At 36.4% G+C, this 18,396-nt stretch overlaps 2 protein-coding genes across 2 annotated transcripts; both read left to right on the top strand.

Moving 5' to 3' along the window:
- The first annotated feature begins 11 nt into the window (after positions 1 to 11).
- AK6 (adenylate kinase 6) lies at positions 12 to 15,910 on the top strand. Its single transcript, XM_077117435.1, has 5 exons — positions 12 to 141; positions 2,064 to 2,156; positions 11,401 to 11,459; positions 11,577 to 11,722; positions 15,284 to 15,910. Exons 1-5 carry the CDS (start codon positions 114 to 116, stop codon positions 15,474 to 15,476), a joined length of 519 nt encoding a protein of 172 aa, XP_076973550.1. The 5' UTR covers positions 12 to 113; the 3' UTR covers positions 15,477 to 15,910.
- Positions 2,058 to 3,979, top strand: TAF9 (TATA-box binding protein associated factor 9). The gene is made up of 2 exons (XM_077117434.1): positions 2,058 to 2,156; positions 2,948 to 3,979. Exon 2 carries the CDS (start codon positions 2,965 to 2,967, stop codon positions 3,751 to 3,753), a length of 789 nt encoding a protein of 262 aa, XP_076973549.1. The 5' UTR covers positions 2,058 to 2,156; positions 2,948 to 2,964; the 3' UTR covers positions 3,754 to 3,979.
- Positions 15,911 to 18,396: the final 2,486 nt, after the last annotated feature.

Raw genomic sequence — 18,396 nt, 5'->3', positions numbered from 1 at the left:
GGCTCGAGGACCCCGGCGCCGCTGGCGCTTGCTGCTGCCCGCCCCTTCCGGCTCCTCCCTGCTGGGCGCGTGGCGCGGCCGTCTGGGCGCTCAGAGCCGCCGCGGCGAGGACCATGGTGCGGCCCAACATCCTGCTTACCGGTCAGGGCGCGCCGCGCGTGGGGCTGGGCGGCGGGGCAGGCGGGGACCCGCGTGCCCCGGGTCCTCCGGGGGCCCGCGGGGTTCCTTTCCCTCGGCGCGGGGCCCTCGCGAGCGGTGGGGGGAGGGGACGAGGAGCGTTAGTTCCGTTGGCCCGAGGCAGTTCGGCGCGCGGCGGCACGGCGCGGCCGACGGACGTCCGGCTCCGGCTGCTCCGGCTGCGTCGTCTTTCCGAGGCGGTGGTGGTTGGTAAATGGGCTGCTGACTCTCGGTTGGGCTCGGGGTTCTGGCGAGCTCCCGCGAGGCCGCGTCTGGCCCCGGTCGGTCTGCGCAGTAGGCTCTCCCGTTCTTACTCCTCCTTTGGCCTTTTAAAATTTTTTCTTTTTGCGCCTGGAGCCGTGATTTCGGTAAACTAGGCTCGCATGTTTGTGGCGTAGAGTAACTGCTTTTGCTTCTTGTTTGTTTTTCTAAAGAAGAGAAGGGGTCTGCTGACGCTTCCTGGTCGCTTCTCCCGTGGGCGCGGTCTCCGGGCGGCCTGGGGCTTTGGCCCCGGCGTGGCGGCGCCGACGCTGAGAGGAGGAGGCTGACATGGCGGCGGGGGCTTAGGGAGTGTCGCTGCCGTTTCCCTTCGGAAGTGTTAGCTAAGCTAGTGGCGTTAGTGGCGTCGTAGGCCGTTCTCGAGAAGCCTAATGGGTGTCGGTACTGTTGACGAGAATAGAGAAATTGAGATGCTTTGTGGAAAGCAGTGGCGAGTTTTTCCTTTTTACAGCAGCTGTTTGTCGGCGGCGCGCACCGCCTGCACGCGGCTGATGGCCGGCGGCCAGCCCGTTTCCTACCATCTGCTATCTTTGGGTCAGATGCAGTGTGGCCGAGTTTTTAAATATTACGTTCTGTTGTTAAAACTCTAAACGTAAACCGTTTTATTGGGAGCAGTGTGAGTCCCGGGTCCAAACTTGGTGTATTATTGTGGACTTGAATTAATTGTCGTTCTTCTGCATGCATATTGGAGACTCGATTTAATTATAATGCTCATTTCATCGTTTTAGCCGTGTTAATATGAAAAACGGAAAGTGAAGAGCAATGTATAGTACATTACCATATATATATATGAGATTATATGGTAGCGTAACGTGTGTGTGTTTATATTTACGTGTATACACATAGGACTTCTTTGGAAAGATACAAGAAACTGATTTCTTGTGGTTGTCTCTAGGGAAGGGTATGAGAGTCCTTCATACTGGTTACATTTTCCTCAGGAACAATTTCTTATGTTTTTGTTGTTTTCTTTTTAATTAAAGCAGATATGTGATGGTAACTAATTTGAGATGGTTAATTTTATTCTGGGCAGTTCCCTGGTTGTGGCAGACACTCTGGATTGGCATTAGAATCATCCGAGCCCCATACCTAGCTAATCAGATGCAGTGGGTGGTGATCCTGACATCCACTTGGTTTTAGGGAAATTTTATTAGGTCATACTGTGTATTTATATATGATTACTGATGAGTAGAATTTTTATTTAGTTGCTAGGAACCTTAAGATGAGCATTTTAGCTCCTTTTACGCAGGGTATGGACAGATGAGTAAAAAAAAATTAAGGATTAAAAGAAATAACTAAATAATGGGGGCCAAAGGGTAAAATAAGTTAGGTAGATGGAAATACTAGTAGTCAGTGAGAGGGAGGGGTAAGGTATATGGTATGTATAAGATTTTTCTTTTTATTTTTCTGGAGTGATACAAATGTTCTAAAAAACGATCATGGTTATGAATACACAACTATGTATTTTGAACCATTGATTATACACCATGTATGGAATGTATGTGTGTGAAGATTTCTCTAACTATTTAAAATGAGAAAAGCATTTTAGGTGAATGAATTCTACTAAGTAATGTTTCACAAATGGTGTCTTTCTGTGGTTTGTCTTACAGGTACACCAGGAGTTGGAAAAACTACATTAGGCAAAGAACTTGCATCAAGATCCGGATTGAAATATATTAATGTGGGTGATTTAGCTAAAGAAGGTAAGGGACACTTTGGTCCTTACCAACACTTTGGTGTTGCATTTATTTTCTCAAAAAGGAAGATATCGAGGGCTTGCTTTGTGCACTGCTAAGAATGATGGAATATTAGTACTAGGTGGTGTGAGAGGATACAAAAAGCAGAGAAAGACTGCCATTAAAGAATTTATGGTCTGTTGGGGACCCACAGAAATAGAAAAATTTTAAGCATCCAGTGCTGTGTCCTGGTTATTTTAACCAATCTCTCCCCTCCCCCAGATTGGCTAGTAATTATTGTTGAGAGTAATTGGGAAGGCTTCAGTAGGAGAGTTTGGACTTTAGTTGGACTTAGGATTGATAGAATTTGAAAAAAAGGAAGAGGGATACATAAAGGTTCATATGAGGCTAAGAATACATATGGGGGCAATCAGGATATTGATCTCACTGGAAGGACAGATTATTTTGACTGCACTAGTAGGCAGTAAGATATTACTATCTTATGGTATTTTCTAAGATTATTTTGGTAGTTGCATGCAGGATGCATATATTTTAATATAACACGTTTATACTTATTTTATCCTGTCTTCCCCGAGCTTTTATCACATCCTTATTTATTATGTCTTCATCTTTCTGTATTTACAATGATTTACACAGGGTTGGATTCAGTACATATGTAAAGGGAACTTTAAGTATGCCTAGCTAATTAAAATAAAAAGAATCAACATATATTTAAAAAAATTTTTAACTCCTGACAATTGCTACTAAAGTGTTTCAGGTTTGATCTAATGTACGTGTTTTTTTCAAATGATCTAAAGTTTGATCACCGGATATCATGGAGTCTGGCAAGATGGCTTCTCCCAAGAGCATGCCGAAAGATGCGCAGATGATGGCACAAATCCTGAAGGAAATGGGGATTACAGACTATGAGCCAAGAGTTATAAATCAGATGTTGGAGTTTGCCTTCCGATATGTGACCACAATTCTAGAAGATGCAAAAATTTATTCAAGCCATGCTAAGAAAGCTACTGTTGATGCAGATGATGTGCGGTTGGCAATCCAGTGTCGTGCTGACCAGTCTTTTACCTCTCCTCCCCCAAGAGATTTTTTGTTAGATATTGCAAGGCAAAGAAATCAAACCCCTTTGCCATTGATCAAGCCATATTCAGGTCCTAGATTACCACCTGATAGATATTGCTTAACTGCTCCAAACTATAAACTTAAGTCTTTACAAAAAAAGGCATCTACTTCTGCAGGAAGAATAACAGTTCCCCGGTTAAGTGTGGGTTCAGTTAGTAGCAGACCTAGTACGCCCACACTAGGCACACCAACTCCACAAACCATGTCTGTTTCAACTAAAGTCGGGGCTCCAATGTCCCTCACAGGGCAAAGGTTTACAGTGCAGATGCCCAGTTCACAGTCCCCAGCTGTAAAAGCATCCATTCCTGCAACATCAGCAGTTCAGAATGTTTTGATTAACCCATCATTAATTGGGTCCAAAAATATTCTTATTACCACTAACATGGTGTCACAAAATACTGCCAGTGACGCATCAAATGCATTGAAAAGAAAACATGAAGATGAAGAAGATGATGATGACGATGACGACTATGATAATCTGTAATCCAGCCTTGGTGCATGCAGCATGTGTACTTGGTCTTGGATCCATGTGCTTAAACGTGCATGCTGGATCTTTTGAAGTTCTGTTTTGGAAAATTTAATTGGTATTTAATGAGTAAATATGGTTACCATAATTTTCAACTGAGATGTTGGATTTTGTTGAAAAGGATTAATAGTTGTTTTTCATCAGGTTTTAAGTGTAAAAAATAAAGTTGTATTCATCAATTTGATTGTTGGTACTTTGGCAATTATATTTTTAGAAGTTATTTTCTCTATTATCACCAATAAGAGTAACAGTTGAAGCAAGTTCCAGTTGTTAACAGTCTTATAATTACTAAGCAGAGTGTCACCCCTATCATCTTCACATGTTCAGATCATATTATGAGCTGTGTATAAGTCATTTTTATGGTCGATTCTCAGATTCTCTCAGATTTCTGAAGTATAACCATGTCCCCTTTCTGAGAGACCACTTAGAGTTTTTATTTATAGTAAGCCTTCATCTGTTTGGATTTATCTTAATTATAGTTTCTTAGATCCCATTTTTTTCTCTTTATATTTAAAGACCCTCAGTATCTTCCATCCCACACTCCACTTTTTATCATTCTTTGCAGTATCCCTTTTTGCAGGTCAGTGTTGAGTACCTTTGCTTGTTCTTCATACTATAAGCCAGCATCATGCTATGATTTTTAATCTGGATCTGGCATTTAGTTTGTAGTTTTTAAAATTTAGATCTTGCTGTAGTGCACAGGTAGAACATTCTCCATTTTCTATGTGTATGAAATCAGGTTTTGTTCATCAGGTCTTAAACTTAACCCTGTGACAAATGATTTTGGAGTCATATGTAGTCAATAAATTTTAGTCCTGTCTTCCAGTTCTTGCCCAGTCAGTTTAACATTGCTGAACTTAATGCAGTTTCTGTGTAATCATAAAAAGTACTGAGAAGAACATTAACTCCAGTTTGAGGGTTGGTGAGACAGTTGTCTTTGTCTTTACCAGATTATCTCTCACATGTGCCTACGTCATTTTTACTGCTTGTGTGTCCATCTAATGATAGTATATTTTCAACCATCCTTTTTGTGGTTTATTGATGAGATTATTTTATGAAATGAAATTCACCTTTAGGGAAAAATGTTGATTTTCCCCCCTCTTATGAAACCCGTTAAGGGCTTTCTGGAGTTAGATAAGGTTTCTCCTAATATACCAAATATTTTTTCCCCAGGTACTATTTGAATATAACAAATTCTTACCAAAAAATAGTCTGATGCACCTGGACTTTCTCTCTTTTTTAAAATGATATATTTTAAGAGAATGAAATCATCTACTTATATAAAGTAATGGTTCTCAAGCAGGGGTGATTTTACTCTTCAGGGGACATTTGACATTTGGCAGTGTCTGGGGGCATTTTGGGTTGTCAGAATGAGGTTGGGGTTGGGGCTTGCTATTGATATCTAGTGGGTAGAAGTCAGGGTTTCTGCTAACCATCACAATGCACAGGACAGAGCCCACAATGAAGAATTATCAGGTTAACTGTCAAAAATATTTAAGTTGAAAAACTCCGCTATGAAAAAATGAGGCTTTTTTTTTTTTTTTACTAACTGGTTTTAAACAAATCATGTATCTAAATGGAGTTTACTGCCATCCTGGTATCCATGTTGAATTCCCGAATTTGTGAGAGACCACTCTTAAAACACCGCTTGGAACCAAGGCAGGAAAGTATCAGGTGGTGAGTTAACCTTAATCTGAGAGTCATAAATGTGTGACTCGGAGAGTGCTTTGCTTAACCGTATTCTCCCCGTCTTAGATTCCTCCTCACAAAATTGCCTTTCCCATATTATACTCTTAACCAGCATTATCAACTTTCCTGCCACCAGCTTGCCAGCCTTGAGCCTCTGATCCTGATCCCAGGATGCTCATAGGTACTGACAAAGTAATAAATAGTTTTAAAACATAATGTGGCTTTTAATACTGACAGTCTTAACTGTGTGGCTAATCCAGGGATTGGCAGATTTACAGCCCATGGCCAAATCCCACCACTGCCTTTTTTTTTGTCCAATTCATGAATTAAAGACTACTGCATATCCCTAAAATAATTTACTATCTGGCCCTTTACAGAAAATATGTTGACCCCTGCTCTGACCTCTTCTGTATTCCATTCCCCCTTCCCTGATAACATACACCTTAGAAGCCTTTGAAATTAACAACTTGGGTCCCTCCTGACTACTTCCCCAGACTTTTTGTCTGATTCTCTCCTCTCTGCCTCCCTGCCATCATATTCCTCTTTTCCCCTGAGGTTTTCACTGCAGCTGTCTTCCAATCCTGCCCCTTCTCTAGTGATGTTCCTCATTTGGCACTTGTGCTGACGACTCTTTAATGACAAGATTTGAACTTTTTACTTTGTACATCCTCTCTAGTAAAGCATAAAGACTATAAGCTGGCCCGTTTACCTTCAGGCTTACATGCCCCCACTCTCCTATATGCCACTCTCCTATATGTGTAGTCAGACTAGTGTTCCTCAAGCACACTGGGTAGAAATTTTCCATCTCCATGTGTTTATACATGCTATTCCTTCTAAGTACCCTTATTTGCCTTAAAAATTCCTCCTTAAATGCCCAACTCAAATGTCACATTTTTAGCTCTCTGACTTCTCCCGGCAGAATTAATTGTTCTTTTCTCTCTATATAAAATGCCAGGTTTTTTCAAATTATCAACTTTACTAAACCAATTATACTGATTGTATTACAATTATAAGCTTCCTGTTGAATTGAGATGAGTGGTCAATGATTACAAAAGAAATTTGAAGATGTCTTAAATATTGGAAGCAGCGTCTGTCGAGATTCCCACCATGATTAATTTTAAAGAACAATGCTCATCTGAGTGCATAAAATGGACTGCAGTTAAAATAGTTTAACAGCTTATCTTTAGCAGAAACAAGCAGAAAGGCTACAATGTAGCCTTTTAACTCTGACTCCATCAATTTTTTTTTTTTAACATTTTCTATTGTGAGGTATATGTACAAAAAGGAAGGAGCAATTTTCAAAGTACACTCCAACAAGCAGCTAAGAACAGATTTCATAGTTTGATATGGGGTACCAGTCCACAGTTTCAGGTTTTTCCTTCCAGCTGCTCCAAAACACAGGCTAAAAGAAACAAATATGATTCAGGAGTCATACTCATTTGTTAAATCCTATCTTCTCTGTATAACTCTTTCTCCTTTGATCCTTCTCCCACTCCATAAGGATCTTTGGACTATGACCCTTCTACCTTTCTCATGTTGAGAAGGGCTGTCAGTAATACACGATAGGGGATGGAATTAGTTAATATTCTTGGAAAGATTGGCCTCTGGGTTTCAGGGCTTCATCTAGCCTAGGAACCCTCCTCTAGAGTAATCCACTATTGATTTTTTTTTCTTTACTTTTTTTCACGTATGATATAACATATATACAAAGCAAAGAAAGAAAAAAGCGATAGTTTTCAAAGCATTCTTCAACAAGTATTTACCGGACAGATCCCACAGCTTGTATTGGCTACCGTACCATCCTCTTAGGTTTTTCCTTCTACCTGCTCCAGAATATAGGCAGCTAGAAGGAATAAATATTTTTTTATCATCACAATTTTTTTGTGTGTGTGAAAAATTATATATACAAAACAATAAATTTCAAACCACAGCACATTTAGTTGTAGAACAGATTTCAGAGTTTGGTATGGGTTACAATTCCACAATTTTAGGTTTTTACTTCTAGCTGTCTAAGATACTGGAGACTAAAAGAAATACTAATTTAATGATTCAGCAGTCTCATTCATTTGTGAAACCCTACCTTCTCTATATAACTCCACTATCATATAACTCCACTGTCACCCTTGATCTTTCTATCCCTCTCTTTAGGGGTATTTGTGCTATGGCCATTCTAACTTTTTCATGTTGGAAGGGGCTGTCAGTAATATGGGGTACGGATATGGAACTAGCTGATGTCTTGAAGAGGCTGGGCTCTCTAAGTTTCAGGACTTATCTGGTACAGGGACCCATCTCTGTCAGTAATATATCTTAACCTGAAGTTTCTTTAAATAAACCTTAGGAAATTAATTTTCTAAGGTTTCAATCATTTAATCAATATACTTTTTTTTTTTAATCTTTGCTGTGTTACTTATGATCCCGAGTATAAACACCTCTAAATTTGTCTTCTAATTGAAATTTTCTAAAGTTGCATAAGTTTTTCCTTTTTATGGAAATTTAAAATAAGGCTTAGAATCTATCCGTTTCTCTCTATCCCCACAGTGACTAATTCTGGTAAAGCCATAATCATCACTCACCTAAAACTCCACAGTAGACTCAGTATGTTATCCCTGTTCCACACGGAAACGAGAATTATTTTAAATTTTGAATTATTTTAAAATTTGTGTCATTTCATGCTTAAAATGCTTTAATGATTTTCCTTTGTCTCAGAATAAAGTCCAAACCCCTTAATGCAGCCTTCAACTTTTGGATCTGGCTCCAGCTTACCTCTACAGCTCCCTATTGCCTTCTCATGGCCTATTTTCTAATGATTTTTAGAGACTTGCCACCCCTCCCTAATATCTTTACCACTGAAGATCTTTTTTCTTTGTTTAGAATAGTCTTCCCTACCTCTTTTTCCTAGCTAACTTCTTCAGGTCATAGTTTAGAAGTCACTTCCTCCAGTAAGCCTCCCCTGACATCTCAAGTTTATCATAGGTGCCCATCCTATTCTCCCTTAGAAGCATCATAGTAAAAAATATAAATATGATATGTACATCATAGTATAATTTCAGGTTACTTGTTCTCTCCCATTTTATTGTAAATCCTTTGGGGATAGGATCATTTCTGTCTTATTACCTTTCTTTCACGATTACATCTCCATTACTCCTTCAGTCACTGGTCACCAGTGTTTGATAAATGTTTTTTTAAATGAATTTTGAATACTAACATAATTTTAAGAAATTATGCATTTCAGCATTGCTAAGTATAAAGACTTTAGGTCTAAGAGGCAAAGATTTCAAATGTGAAGAAACCTCAGTGTTTATATAATCCAGATGTCCTATAATACATAAGCAACTATGGCTATTAGATTTTGTGGCTGCTTTTTATAGTATAGTATTGGTCCCCACATGCTGATTTCAGTTACCTTAAAATTCTTGGGGGTAAACATCAGTTGCTCCCCCCCGTATAGTTCCTGTATTTCACATGAAGTTCTCATAATGCATAGATGGGCCTACCTAAGTGCAGATCTTGTCAGAATTTTGCCCCTTTGTGCACATCTGCAAACATTTGCAATCATCTCAATAGCTCTTATCTCCTTATAATGGGATTGGGGAGAGGAGCATTCTGTCTTTATTACCTCCTGGAGAAAAGCCTAAATAAATAAAACTCAATTGAAAAAAAAAAAGTAAATAGTATTGTAAGAATAATGCAGTGTGGAAAAAATACTCCAAACCCACTCATTTATTTTCATCTTTTGTTTTTCTTCTAATCTTTGTTTCTATTGCAGACAACTTTGCATAGTCCTTTCTCCATTTTATGTAAGCATTTGTCATGTTGCTCCTTGGTCTATACTGCATATTATTTTTAAACTACATAATACTTATTTAACTTTAACAATATAATATTTCATCAAGTTAATAAACCAAGACTATTTCCTTATTGTTGAACATTTTTTAGCATTTATAATTTTTCCCAATTAGAAATGAAATGATAGAGGAGATTTCCAAATGGATTTACCATTTTTAATTTTCAAAATTATTTGTTAAAATAAATTTCCAGTGTCAATTTACTAGATCAGGGGGCATGAACATTTTTATGGCCTCTAAAACTCACTAACATTACATTCCAAAATGCTTATACCCTTGTAGCATGTTCATACCAGTATAACTGTGTCCAGTTTAGTATTGTGAATTAGTGATGTATACATGTATTTTTAAAATTTTTACTAATAGGCATATATGTGCTTATTTTAATTTGCATCTCTTTAATAGCTGGGGAAGTCAATTTTTTTAAGTAATATTATCTTTCACTCAACAGAGATTTAACAATTAATGTATTCAAATCAGTCTTTTTCTTTATTCTATCCCTTAGGAAAGTCAAATGAATCATTCTCTTATATATTAGATAAATTTTCTGCTAGTGTCTCTGGAATTAAAATATTAGCTCTTTAATCCATTTAGAGTTTGTGGTATAAAGTGAAGATTTAATTATTTTCTAAATTGTTAACCAGTTTTCTCTACCCAAGACAGTATAATTTTCTAGGCTTATAATAGTTTCTGGTCACTGAGCACTAACCTCGAGAGGCAGAGGCCATACTAGATTCTGTAAAAGTGGTTTTTTGTATTAGAATCAGTCCATAACCCTTCATGCACAACAAGGAGCTAAACCTGCCTCCATGCCTTTCATTAACCTTCAGACTACCTTTTGTAACTTTAGAACTAATACTCGTTTTACCTCAATATTAAGGGGAAAGATGTGGGACGCCTTCCATGTAACATGTTCTTAAGAGATGGCTAAGGAATGATCTAAGCCTACCTTGAAGTGCATACCTGTTTAGGGGTTCAGCATGGGTATGGGATTGTATCCAACCTCCTAAATTAAGACTTTCCTCTTCCTAAAGTAAATCTCCTTTCGGGATGTTGGAAATCTAGAAATATACTGCTCAGGGGCATCTGGATATTGACTTTCCTTCCTTACCCCTCATGACATTAGTGACAAGACAGTTCATTTCTGGACCATAAGAACCCATTGTAGTTTTTTAAAAAATTAATATTCTTTGCCTAATAAATTGGAACTTAATCTTTTGTGTGTTGTGTGTCTATTAGTCCTGTGTCCCTCTTCCCACCAATCTGTAGTGTAATAAAAACCAGTGCAATCCTCTTCTGATAGTCCCACAAATTTTGAAGATGGTTATTATTATTTATAGTTTGTTTCCATCTTAATACTTAAAACAGTTTCAGATACAGGGCTATCCTAGTTTCCCTCTAGATAAAATTGTGATTCATCAGTGTTGATTTTTATATTTGATGTCCACATGCTCCCTCCCTGTCCTTAAAAAATAATTGGTGATAGATTTCCTTTAACTTAAATCAGTTTAGAGATACATAGGGCTCGAACTGAGATGCTATAAAAGTTTCATACACTAAGTTTGCTTTCTTGGAACCCATAATTTCGAGGGTCTCTAGGTCATATAAATCCTGAAACTCAGAGGGACCAGCCTCTCCAAGATTATCAACCAAATTACCTCCCCCTAACCTTTAGTGTCAACATCCCTTCTCAAATGAAAAAGTCAGAACGAGCATTGCCTAAAGATCCCTATAGACTGGGAGAAGGATCAAAGGAGAAGGAGGAGTTATAACAGAGAAGATAGGATATAAGTGAGTATGACTGCTGAATATTTATATTGATATTTCTAGCCTACAGTGTTTTGGAGCAGCTAGAAGGAAAAATCTGAAATAGTGGAATGGTAACCCATAGCAAACTGAAATCTGTAACTATTTGTTGAAGTGTACTTCGAAAATTACTGCTTTTTCTTTCTTTTCTTTGTATGTAATATTTCACAATAAAAATGTTTTAAAAATAGAATAAATGAATTAAAGATTACCTAGAGTTACTTAGAATATACTATATTAATAAGCCATTGCAAATCTCTTTTAGGGCAACTATATGATGGCTATGATGAAGAGTATGATTGTCCCATTTTAGATGAAGATAGAGTAAGTACAATTTTTGAAGTTTACTTTTCTCAAATTTTATAGGAAAGTTTACCTCATTTTTCTTATGGAGCGTTCATCTTTCTCTCCTTTTTTTTTTTTTTTTTAACTTTCTTACAGGTAGTTGATGAGTTAGAAAACCAAATGAAAGAAGGTGGAGTTATTGTTGATTACCATGGTTGTGATTTCTTCCCTGAACGCTGGTTTCATATAGTTTTTGTGCTGAGAACGGATAATAGTATATTATACAAAAGACTTGAATCAAGGTAAAAAAAAAAAAAAAAAAAAAAAAAGCAAAACATTGAATTCCTAAAGTATAATATACATTTTTATTCAAATTTTGGCCAATGGCATTATGATAAAGGGTTCTATTTTAAAATATAAACATTTTGGTGTCTTGTTATAAGCCAAGTCTATATGATGTCAACATTCTGCCTCTAAGTGAAACAGGTACATTTGCAAAAAACACAGGCAGTACTTTCTAGTGACTAAAAGAGTTTGTCAAACAATCAATTTCATTCAGTATGTACTATGCAGAAACCCTGTTTAACCATACTTTTTCCTTAACGTAAAACCTTGCAAGGAAAAGACAGCTAAGATGATAATATTTTTTGCTTATCCAGTCAAAATTTCCTCACAAGAATCGAAACACTTATGAAAAATTAACAAGATCATTTGATAATCTTTAAAATACAACCCCACCAATAGAGTATCACATTTAATCCAGAATAATCAGAAAGGAGTTGTTTAGGGAAAACTTTTTTCCAGTGTCTTTTGATCTAAGCTGAGGGAATATGGGAATACTAGAATAATTTAAAGTGCAGTTTCAAGAAGGAAAGCTCCAGAATTTTACCCAAGGTCAAGTTCAAAATTTGTGGTTCTTACTGAATGCACTCAGCTCTGATTAACCACTTTTGGACAGGATACTTGCAAAAATTCTTACACAAAGGCGTACAGTGGCAACTATATATTGGGAGACTTAGGCTCAGGCTAATCCTAAAACTTTCACCTTTCTTTAGGCAATGAAAAGCTAATAAACGTTCTTGAACAGAGAAGTAATAGGAATGCTCTGATTCATCATTTTTAGAGACCCTATCATTTGGATTCCTTTTCTCAAACAAGAATTTAAAGTTTTAATTAAAAATTACTGTTTTGTATAAATAGCTAAAGACTAAGGTAAGAAAAAACTGAAAGAACTAGTCTTTTTTTTGCTTTTTGACCATTGAAAAAATTATATATTTAATCACTTTTTAAAATGAGAGCATTATTGAGATATAATTCACATGCCATACAATTCCCACACTTAAAATGGACAATTTGCTGGTTTTTAGTATACTCACAGAGTTGTGCGACCATCACCCCAGAAAGAAGCCCTGTCCAATTTGCAGTCACTCACCAATGGATTTGCATGTTCCAGATATTTATTTTAAATGGAATTATACAATGTATTAGCTAGGGTTCTCTAGAGAAACAGAATCAGCAGAAGATATCCATAGATATAAAATTTATAAAAAGTATCTCACGTAACCATGGGAATGTAGAGTCCAAGGTCTGTTAGGCAGGCTACAAGCTGACAACTTCAATGAGAGTCCTCAATGAATTCTTAAGAGAGGCTGGCTGGACAAATGTGGTAATGGAAGAGTCCAAAATCCATAGAGCAGGCTGTGAAGCTGGCAGCTCCGATGAAAGGGTCTGGACAAACTCAACAGGAGAGGCTCACTGGCTGAAGCAGGAAGAATGACTGTCTCTTCTGAATCTTCCTTAAAAGCCTTTCAGTGATTAGATTATGCATCACTTATTACAGAAGACATTCCCCTTAGCTGATTACAAGTGCAGTCAGCTGTGGATGCAGCCAATGTGATCATGATTTAAGTCCATGAAATGTACTCATAGCCACAGACAGGCCAGCGCTTGCCTGACCAGACAACCGGACACCACCACCTGGCCAAGGTGACACATGAACCTGACCATGACATACAATATATAGTCTTTTGTGACTAGCTTCTTTTATCTAGCATGTTTTCAAGGTTTATCTTTGTTACAGCATATATCAGTACTTCATTTCTTTTTATTGCTAAATAATATCCTATCATATGGACATACCACATGATATTTAGCCATACATCAGGTGATAGACATTTAGGCTATTATGAATAACACTGCTGTGAGCATTCATAGATAAGTTTTTGTTTGGGCATAAATTTTCTCCTAGGTATAGTCATAGGAATGAAATTGCTAGGTCCTGAAGTAATTCTGCTTAACTTTTTTTTTCCTTTTTAAAAATTTGCACTTTATTAATTTTTTTGATGAAAGTGTTCATAGTGGTTGCTTTTTTATTAATTTTATTTATACACATTCTATATTCACCAAACATGTACTTCACCTTCTAGCCCTTCTCTGTCCCCTGGTAATCTCTAATCTACTTTCTGTCTCTTTGGGTATACTATTTCTAGACATCTATTATAAGTGATATTATACAATATTTGTCCATATATGTCTTGCCTATTTCACTGAACATAATAGTTTTAAGATTCTTACATGTTGCAGCATGTCACAGAACCTCATTCTTTTTCACAGCCAAGTAATATTCCATTGTGTAAAAATATAGCGTTTTATTTATTCGTTCATTTGTTGCTAGACAATTGGGTTATTTATACCATTGGCTGTTATGAATAATGTTGCTCTAAGCATTGGTATATAAGCATTTGTTTGAGACCCGATTTTTACTTTCTAGGTATATAGCTAGAAGTGGAATGGCTGTATCATATTGTAAATCTATGTTTAACTTTTTGAGGAACTGCTATATTGCTTCCCACAGTGGCTGCACCATTTCCATTCCCAGCAACAATTATGCTTAACTTTTGAGGAACTACCAGATTTTCCTTCACCGGTGGCAACACTATTTTACATTCCCATCAGCAGTGTATGAGAGTTCCAGTTTCTTCACATTTTCACCAACAATTTTTTATCTGTCTTTTTGATTCTAGTCATCCTAGCGAGTATGAAGTAGTATCTTTAAATGGTTTTGATTTCCATTTCCCTGATGGCTAATGATGTCTAGCATTGTTTCATATGTTTATTGGCCATTTGTATATCTTCTTGGAAAAAATGTCTTTAGATCCTTTGCCCATTTTTAAATTGCATATTTGTCTTTTTGTTATTAAGTTATAAGACTTCTTTATATATTTTAGATGCAGGTCCCTTATCAGGTAAATGATTTGCCAGTACTTTCTCCCATTCTAATTTGAAATTGTTTTAACTTTTTAATAGCTAATTGGTTGGCTAATTTACATATCTCCCTAAAGATAAGAAATATTTTTTAATACCTTTGGAATTGGTTCATTACAAGGATCTCTGGATGATCAGGTAACCAATCAGTATATTGCATTCCTTATCATATGCACTGCATTTTTATTTCATACTGTCTGTTTTATCTCTGTATATCTTGACTCCTCTAATTTTATTAAAAGATAGGAACATGATCATAGGCTTCCTATTTATCACATAGCTCAGGGTTTGGCTTAAGGTAGGTAGGTACTCATAATTGTGTAAATTGATTCTTGATTGTAATGAATCAAGTAGCTAACATATGGGGAAAACATTCAGACTAACCTAAACATTGGTCTCCTCTTTCTTGGTTTAGCCTTCTTGTCAAGGAAATCTCTTGTATTTATAGGTACAAATCTATTTTCTCAAGGTAAAGAGACTGCAGAAAGTATTTTGGTGTGATTAAAAAAAAATATATTCAAGAGTGTCCAGTTTCTGGCATGTTCCTAAAACTCGAGTTAATGCCATTCAGTTTGATTATACCTCTCTTTGTCTTCTAGGGGTTATAATGAGAAGAAACTACAAGATAATATTCAGTGTGAAATTTTTCAAATTCTTTATGAAGAAGCCATGGCATCTTACAGTGAAGAAATAGTGCATCAGCTGCCCAGTAATAATCCAGAAGAACTAGAGAATAATATAAATCAGATATTGAAATGGATTGAACAATGGATCAAAGATCATAGCTCTTGACTTAGAAGACTGGCCACATTTCAGTCACTATTGTTGATATTTTCTTGCCCATGTCATAGAAATTGTCCAGCTATCAGTAAAATTTCTGTATTAAAATTGTGTTGCAATAGGTGGTTCAGTGGGAGACTGGGGCTCGATTCCTGGCCCATGTATCCCTCCTCCCGCCCCCTAAAAAAATTATGTTGCAAGACTAGCAGGTAGATAGTATAAAAGTTTATTCCTGAGCTTTTTTTTCTCATGAGAACGTTAAACAATCTCATATTTAATGACTACAACACTATTAAGGGTTGAAAGTAAAGACTGTCATCATTTAGTGCTTAAACTGCTAAAGAATAAACAGACAAATAAATAAATCTGACCAAATCGATAGATACCTATTAAGTAGAGGAAAGTGAAGATGATATCTCAGAATAAAACTTAAGACTAAAGATAAAGCATCAGAGTATTCCTTTTTTTTCCCTTTGAAATAGTATTTGGAACTGGTTAAACTTGTACTTTGTACAAAATTCAAATGGTACAAAAAAAGGTACACTGTGAAGTAGGCTTCCCTTCTAGGCTGCTTCTATTCCCCTGCAGCCCCAGTTCCCCTCTAGGAAAAATGTTACTGGTTTTCTGTATGTCTTTTTAGAGATGTGTATGTGTGTACTTTTTAAAAAAGCATTTCATAGCATATCAAACATGGTTCTGTACCTTTGTTTTATTATTTAATATATTTTGGAAATTATGCCATTGCAGAACATATCGACCTCCTTATTTTTTGTTATTACTTTGGACATAATTTACATGCCATAAAAATTCATTATTTTGAAGTGTACAATCCACTAATTTTTAGTACATTCACAAAGTCATACAACTATTATCACTAATTCCTGAACATTTTTCACCCCCAAAAGGAGCGCCATGCCCATTAGCAATCACTCCTGTTAATCTCCTCTCTGCACCTATGTATTTGTATATTCTGCATATGTCATATAAATGGAAGCATACAATATGTGCCCTTGATGACTGACTTCTTTTGGTTAGTATGTTTTCACGATTCATCCACAATGCAGCATATGCCAGGACTTTGTTCCTGTTTATGCCCAAATAATATTCCTTTTGTTTATCCATTCATCAGTCGCACAGTTGAGGTCTTCCCACCTTGGCTATTATGAATAATCCTATTAACATTGGTGGATAAATTGTGTGGATGGATGTGTCCAATAATTTTGCATCTATAACTAGAAGCAGAATTTCTAGATCATATGGTAAATCTGTGTTTAACTTTTTGAGGAAGTACTAAAGTATTTTCCAAAGTGGTTTCACCATTTTATAGCACCATCAACATGACTGTTCCAAATTCTCCACATTGTTGCCAGCGCTTATTATTGTCCAGCATTTTATTAGAGCCAGTCATATCTCATTCTGGTTTTGATTTACCTTTCCCTAATGACTAATGATGAGTATCTTTTCATGTTCCTATTGGTCATTTCTATTTCTTCTTTAGGTACATAATCTCTTTAGTGTTTACATAGAATGCACAGTGCATTCGCCTTGGGCAGACCTTGATAAGAGGGTTGAAGCACCAGAAAATCTGTCTTATCACAAGCTAGTTATAAAACTTGGAAACAAATATCCGAAAAAGTAAATCCCAGAATTTACATATTAAAATGTATAGTGCACAACAAGAGAATATGACAAAGAAATAAGAAAGAATGGCCCATCCAAAGTAAGAGGATATACATTTTTTTTTTTTTAAACATTTTCTTATTTTTATTATATTTTGTTTGTTTGTTTTTTACATGGGCTGGGGCCGGGAATCGAACCGGGGTCCTCCGGCATGGCAGGCAAGCACTCTTGCCCGCTGAGCCACCGCGGCCCGCCCAGGATATACATTTTTAAAACACCTTCACAGAATGCTAGTGCTCAATGAAAGGGAGGGGTAAGGGGTATGGTATGTATGAATCTTTTTCTGTTGTCTTTTTATTTCTTTTTCTGAATTGATGCAAATGTTCTAAGACATGATCATAATGATGAATATGCAACTATGTGATGATATTGTGAATTACTGGTTATATATGTACAACGGAATGATCATAAGAATGTTTGTGTTAGTTATTTTTTTAAAAAATTAAAAATTAAAAAAAGAAAAAAGATTGTATGGTTTAATATAAAAAAATAAACACCATCACAGAAGACGTATTGAAAAAATCCATTAAAGGAATGACTTTTTAAAATTCTTAAGGAGATGAAGGAAAGAACTACAGATATCAGGAAAAGAATGAACAATAAGAAATTCTAAGTAAAAAAACAGTCATTTTAAAAAGGAACAAAACATGTCCAAAACCTAAATTTTCCATTGCATAAATCTAACAACCTGTCTGGCCACTTCAGTTGAACAACTTAAATACATGGAACCTAGAATTGGGAACAAGGTCTTGCAATTCTCCATAGCTTAATGTAATAACCAGATATATTCCAGAGTATGTTGGATAGATAATTATAAAGTATTGGCAGTAATACAATTATGTTAGAACACTGAATGAAGCTGAATGTGAGAATGATAGAGGGAGGAGAGCTGGGGGCACAAATGAAATCAGAAAGAAAGATAGACGATAAAGACTGAGATGGTATAATCTTGGAATGCCTAGAGTGTATAATGATAGTGACTAAATGTACAAATTTAAAAATGTTTTTGCATGAGGAAGAACAAAGGAATGTCATTACTGCAAGGTGTTGAAAATAGGTGGTAATTAATATTTTAAAATTTTAACTTATGTGTGAGACTAAAGCAAAAAATGTTTATTTGGTACAAAATTTATATTTTGACTAGTGCAGTTCCTAAAATACCTTATGTGGACAGTTTAATTGAACACCATAAGTACATGGAACCTTGAATAGGACGTAAGGTTTTGTAGGTTTGTCCAGAGTGATGCCCCAA

Source organism: Tamandua tetradactyla, chromosome 9, assembly GCF_023851605.1.
Source record: "Tamandua tetradactyla isolate mTamTet1 chromosome 9, mTamTet1.pri, whole genome shotgun sequence".
Taxonomy (NCBI): Eukaryota; Metazoa; Chordata; class Mammalia; order Pilosa; family Myrmecophagidae; genus Tamandua; species Tamandua tetradactyla.
The sequence above is the reverse complement of the archived record's forward strand: the minus strand, read 5'-3'. Positions and strand labels throughout refer to the sequence as shown.

What these genes read in the sequence shown, in the direction of transcription:
- AK6 (XM_077117435.1), top strand. Translation starts at nt 114, where the DNA reads ATGGTGCGGCCCAACATCCTGCTTACCG. An exon ending in GCCCAACATCCTGCTTACCG is followed by an intron (nt 142 to 2,063) that starts GTCAGGGCGCGC and finishes TTTGTCTTACAG; the next exon opens with GTACACCAGGAGTTGGAAAA. An exon ending in TACAAAAGACTTGAATCAAG is followed by an intron (nt 11,723 to 15,283) that starts GTAAAAAAAAAA and finishes TTTGTCTTCTAG; the next exon opens with GGGTTATAATGAGAAGAAAC.
- TAF9 (XM_077117434.1), top strand. Translation starts at nt 2,965, where the DNA reads ATGGAGTCTGGCAAGATGGCTTCTCCCAAGAGCATGCCGAAAGATGCG.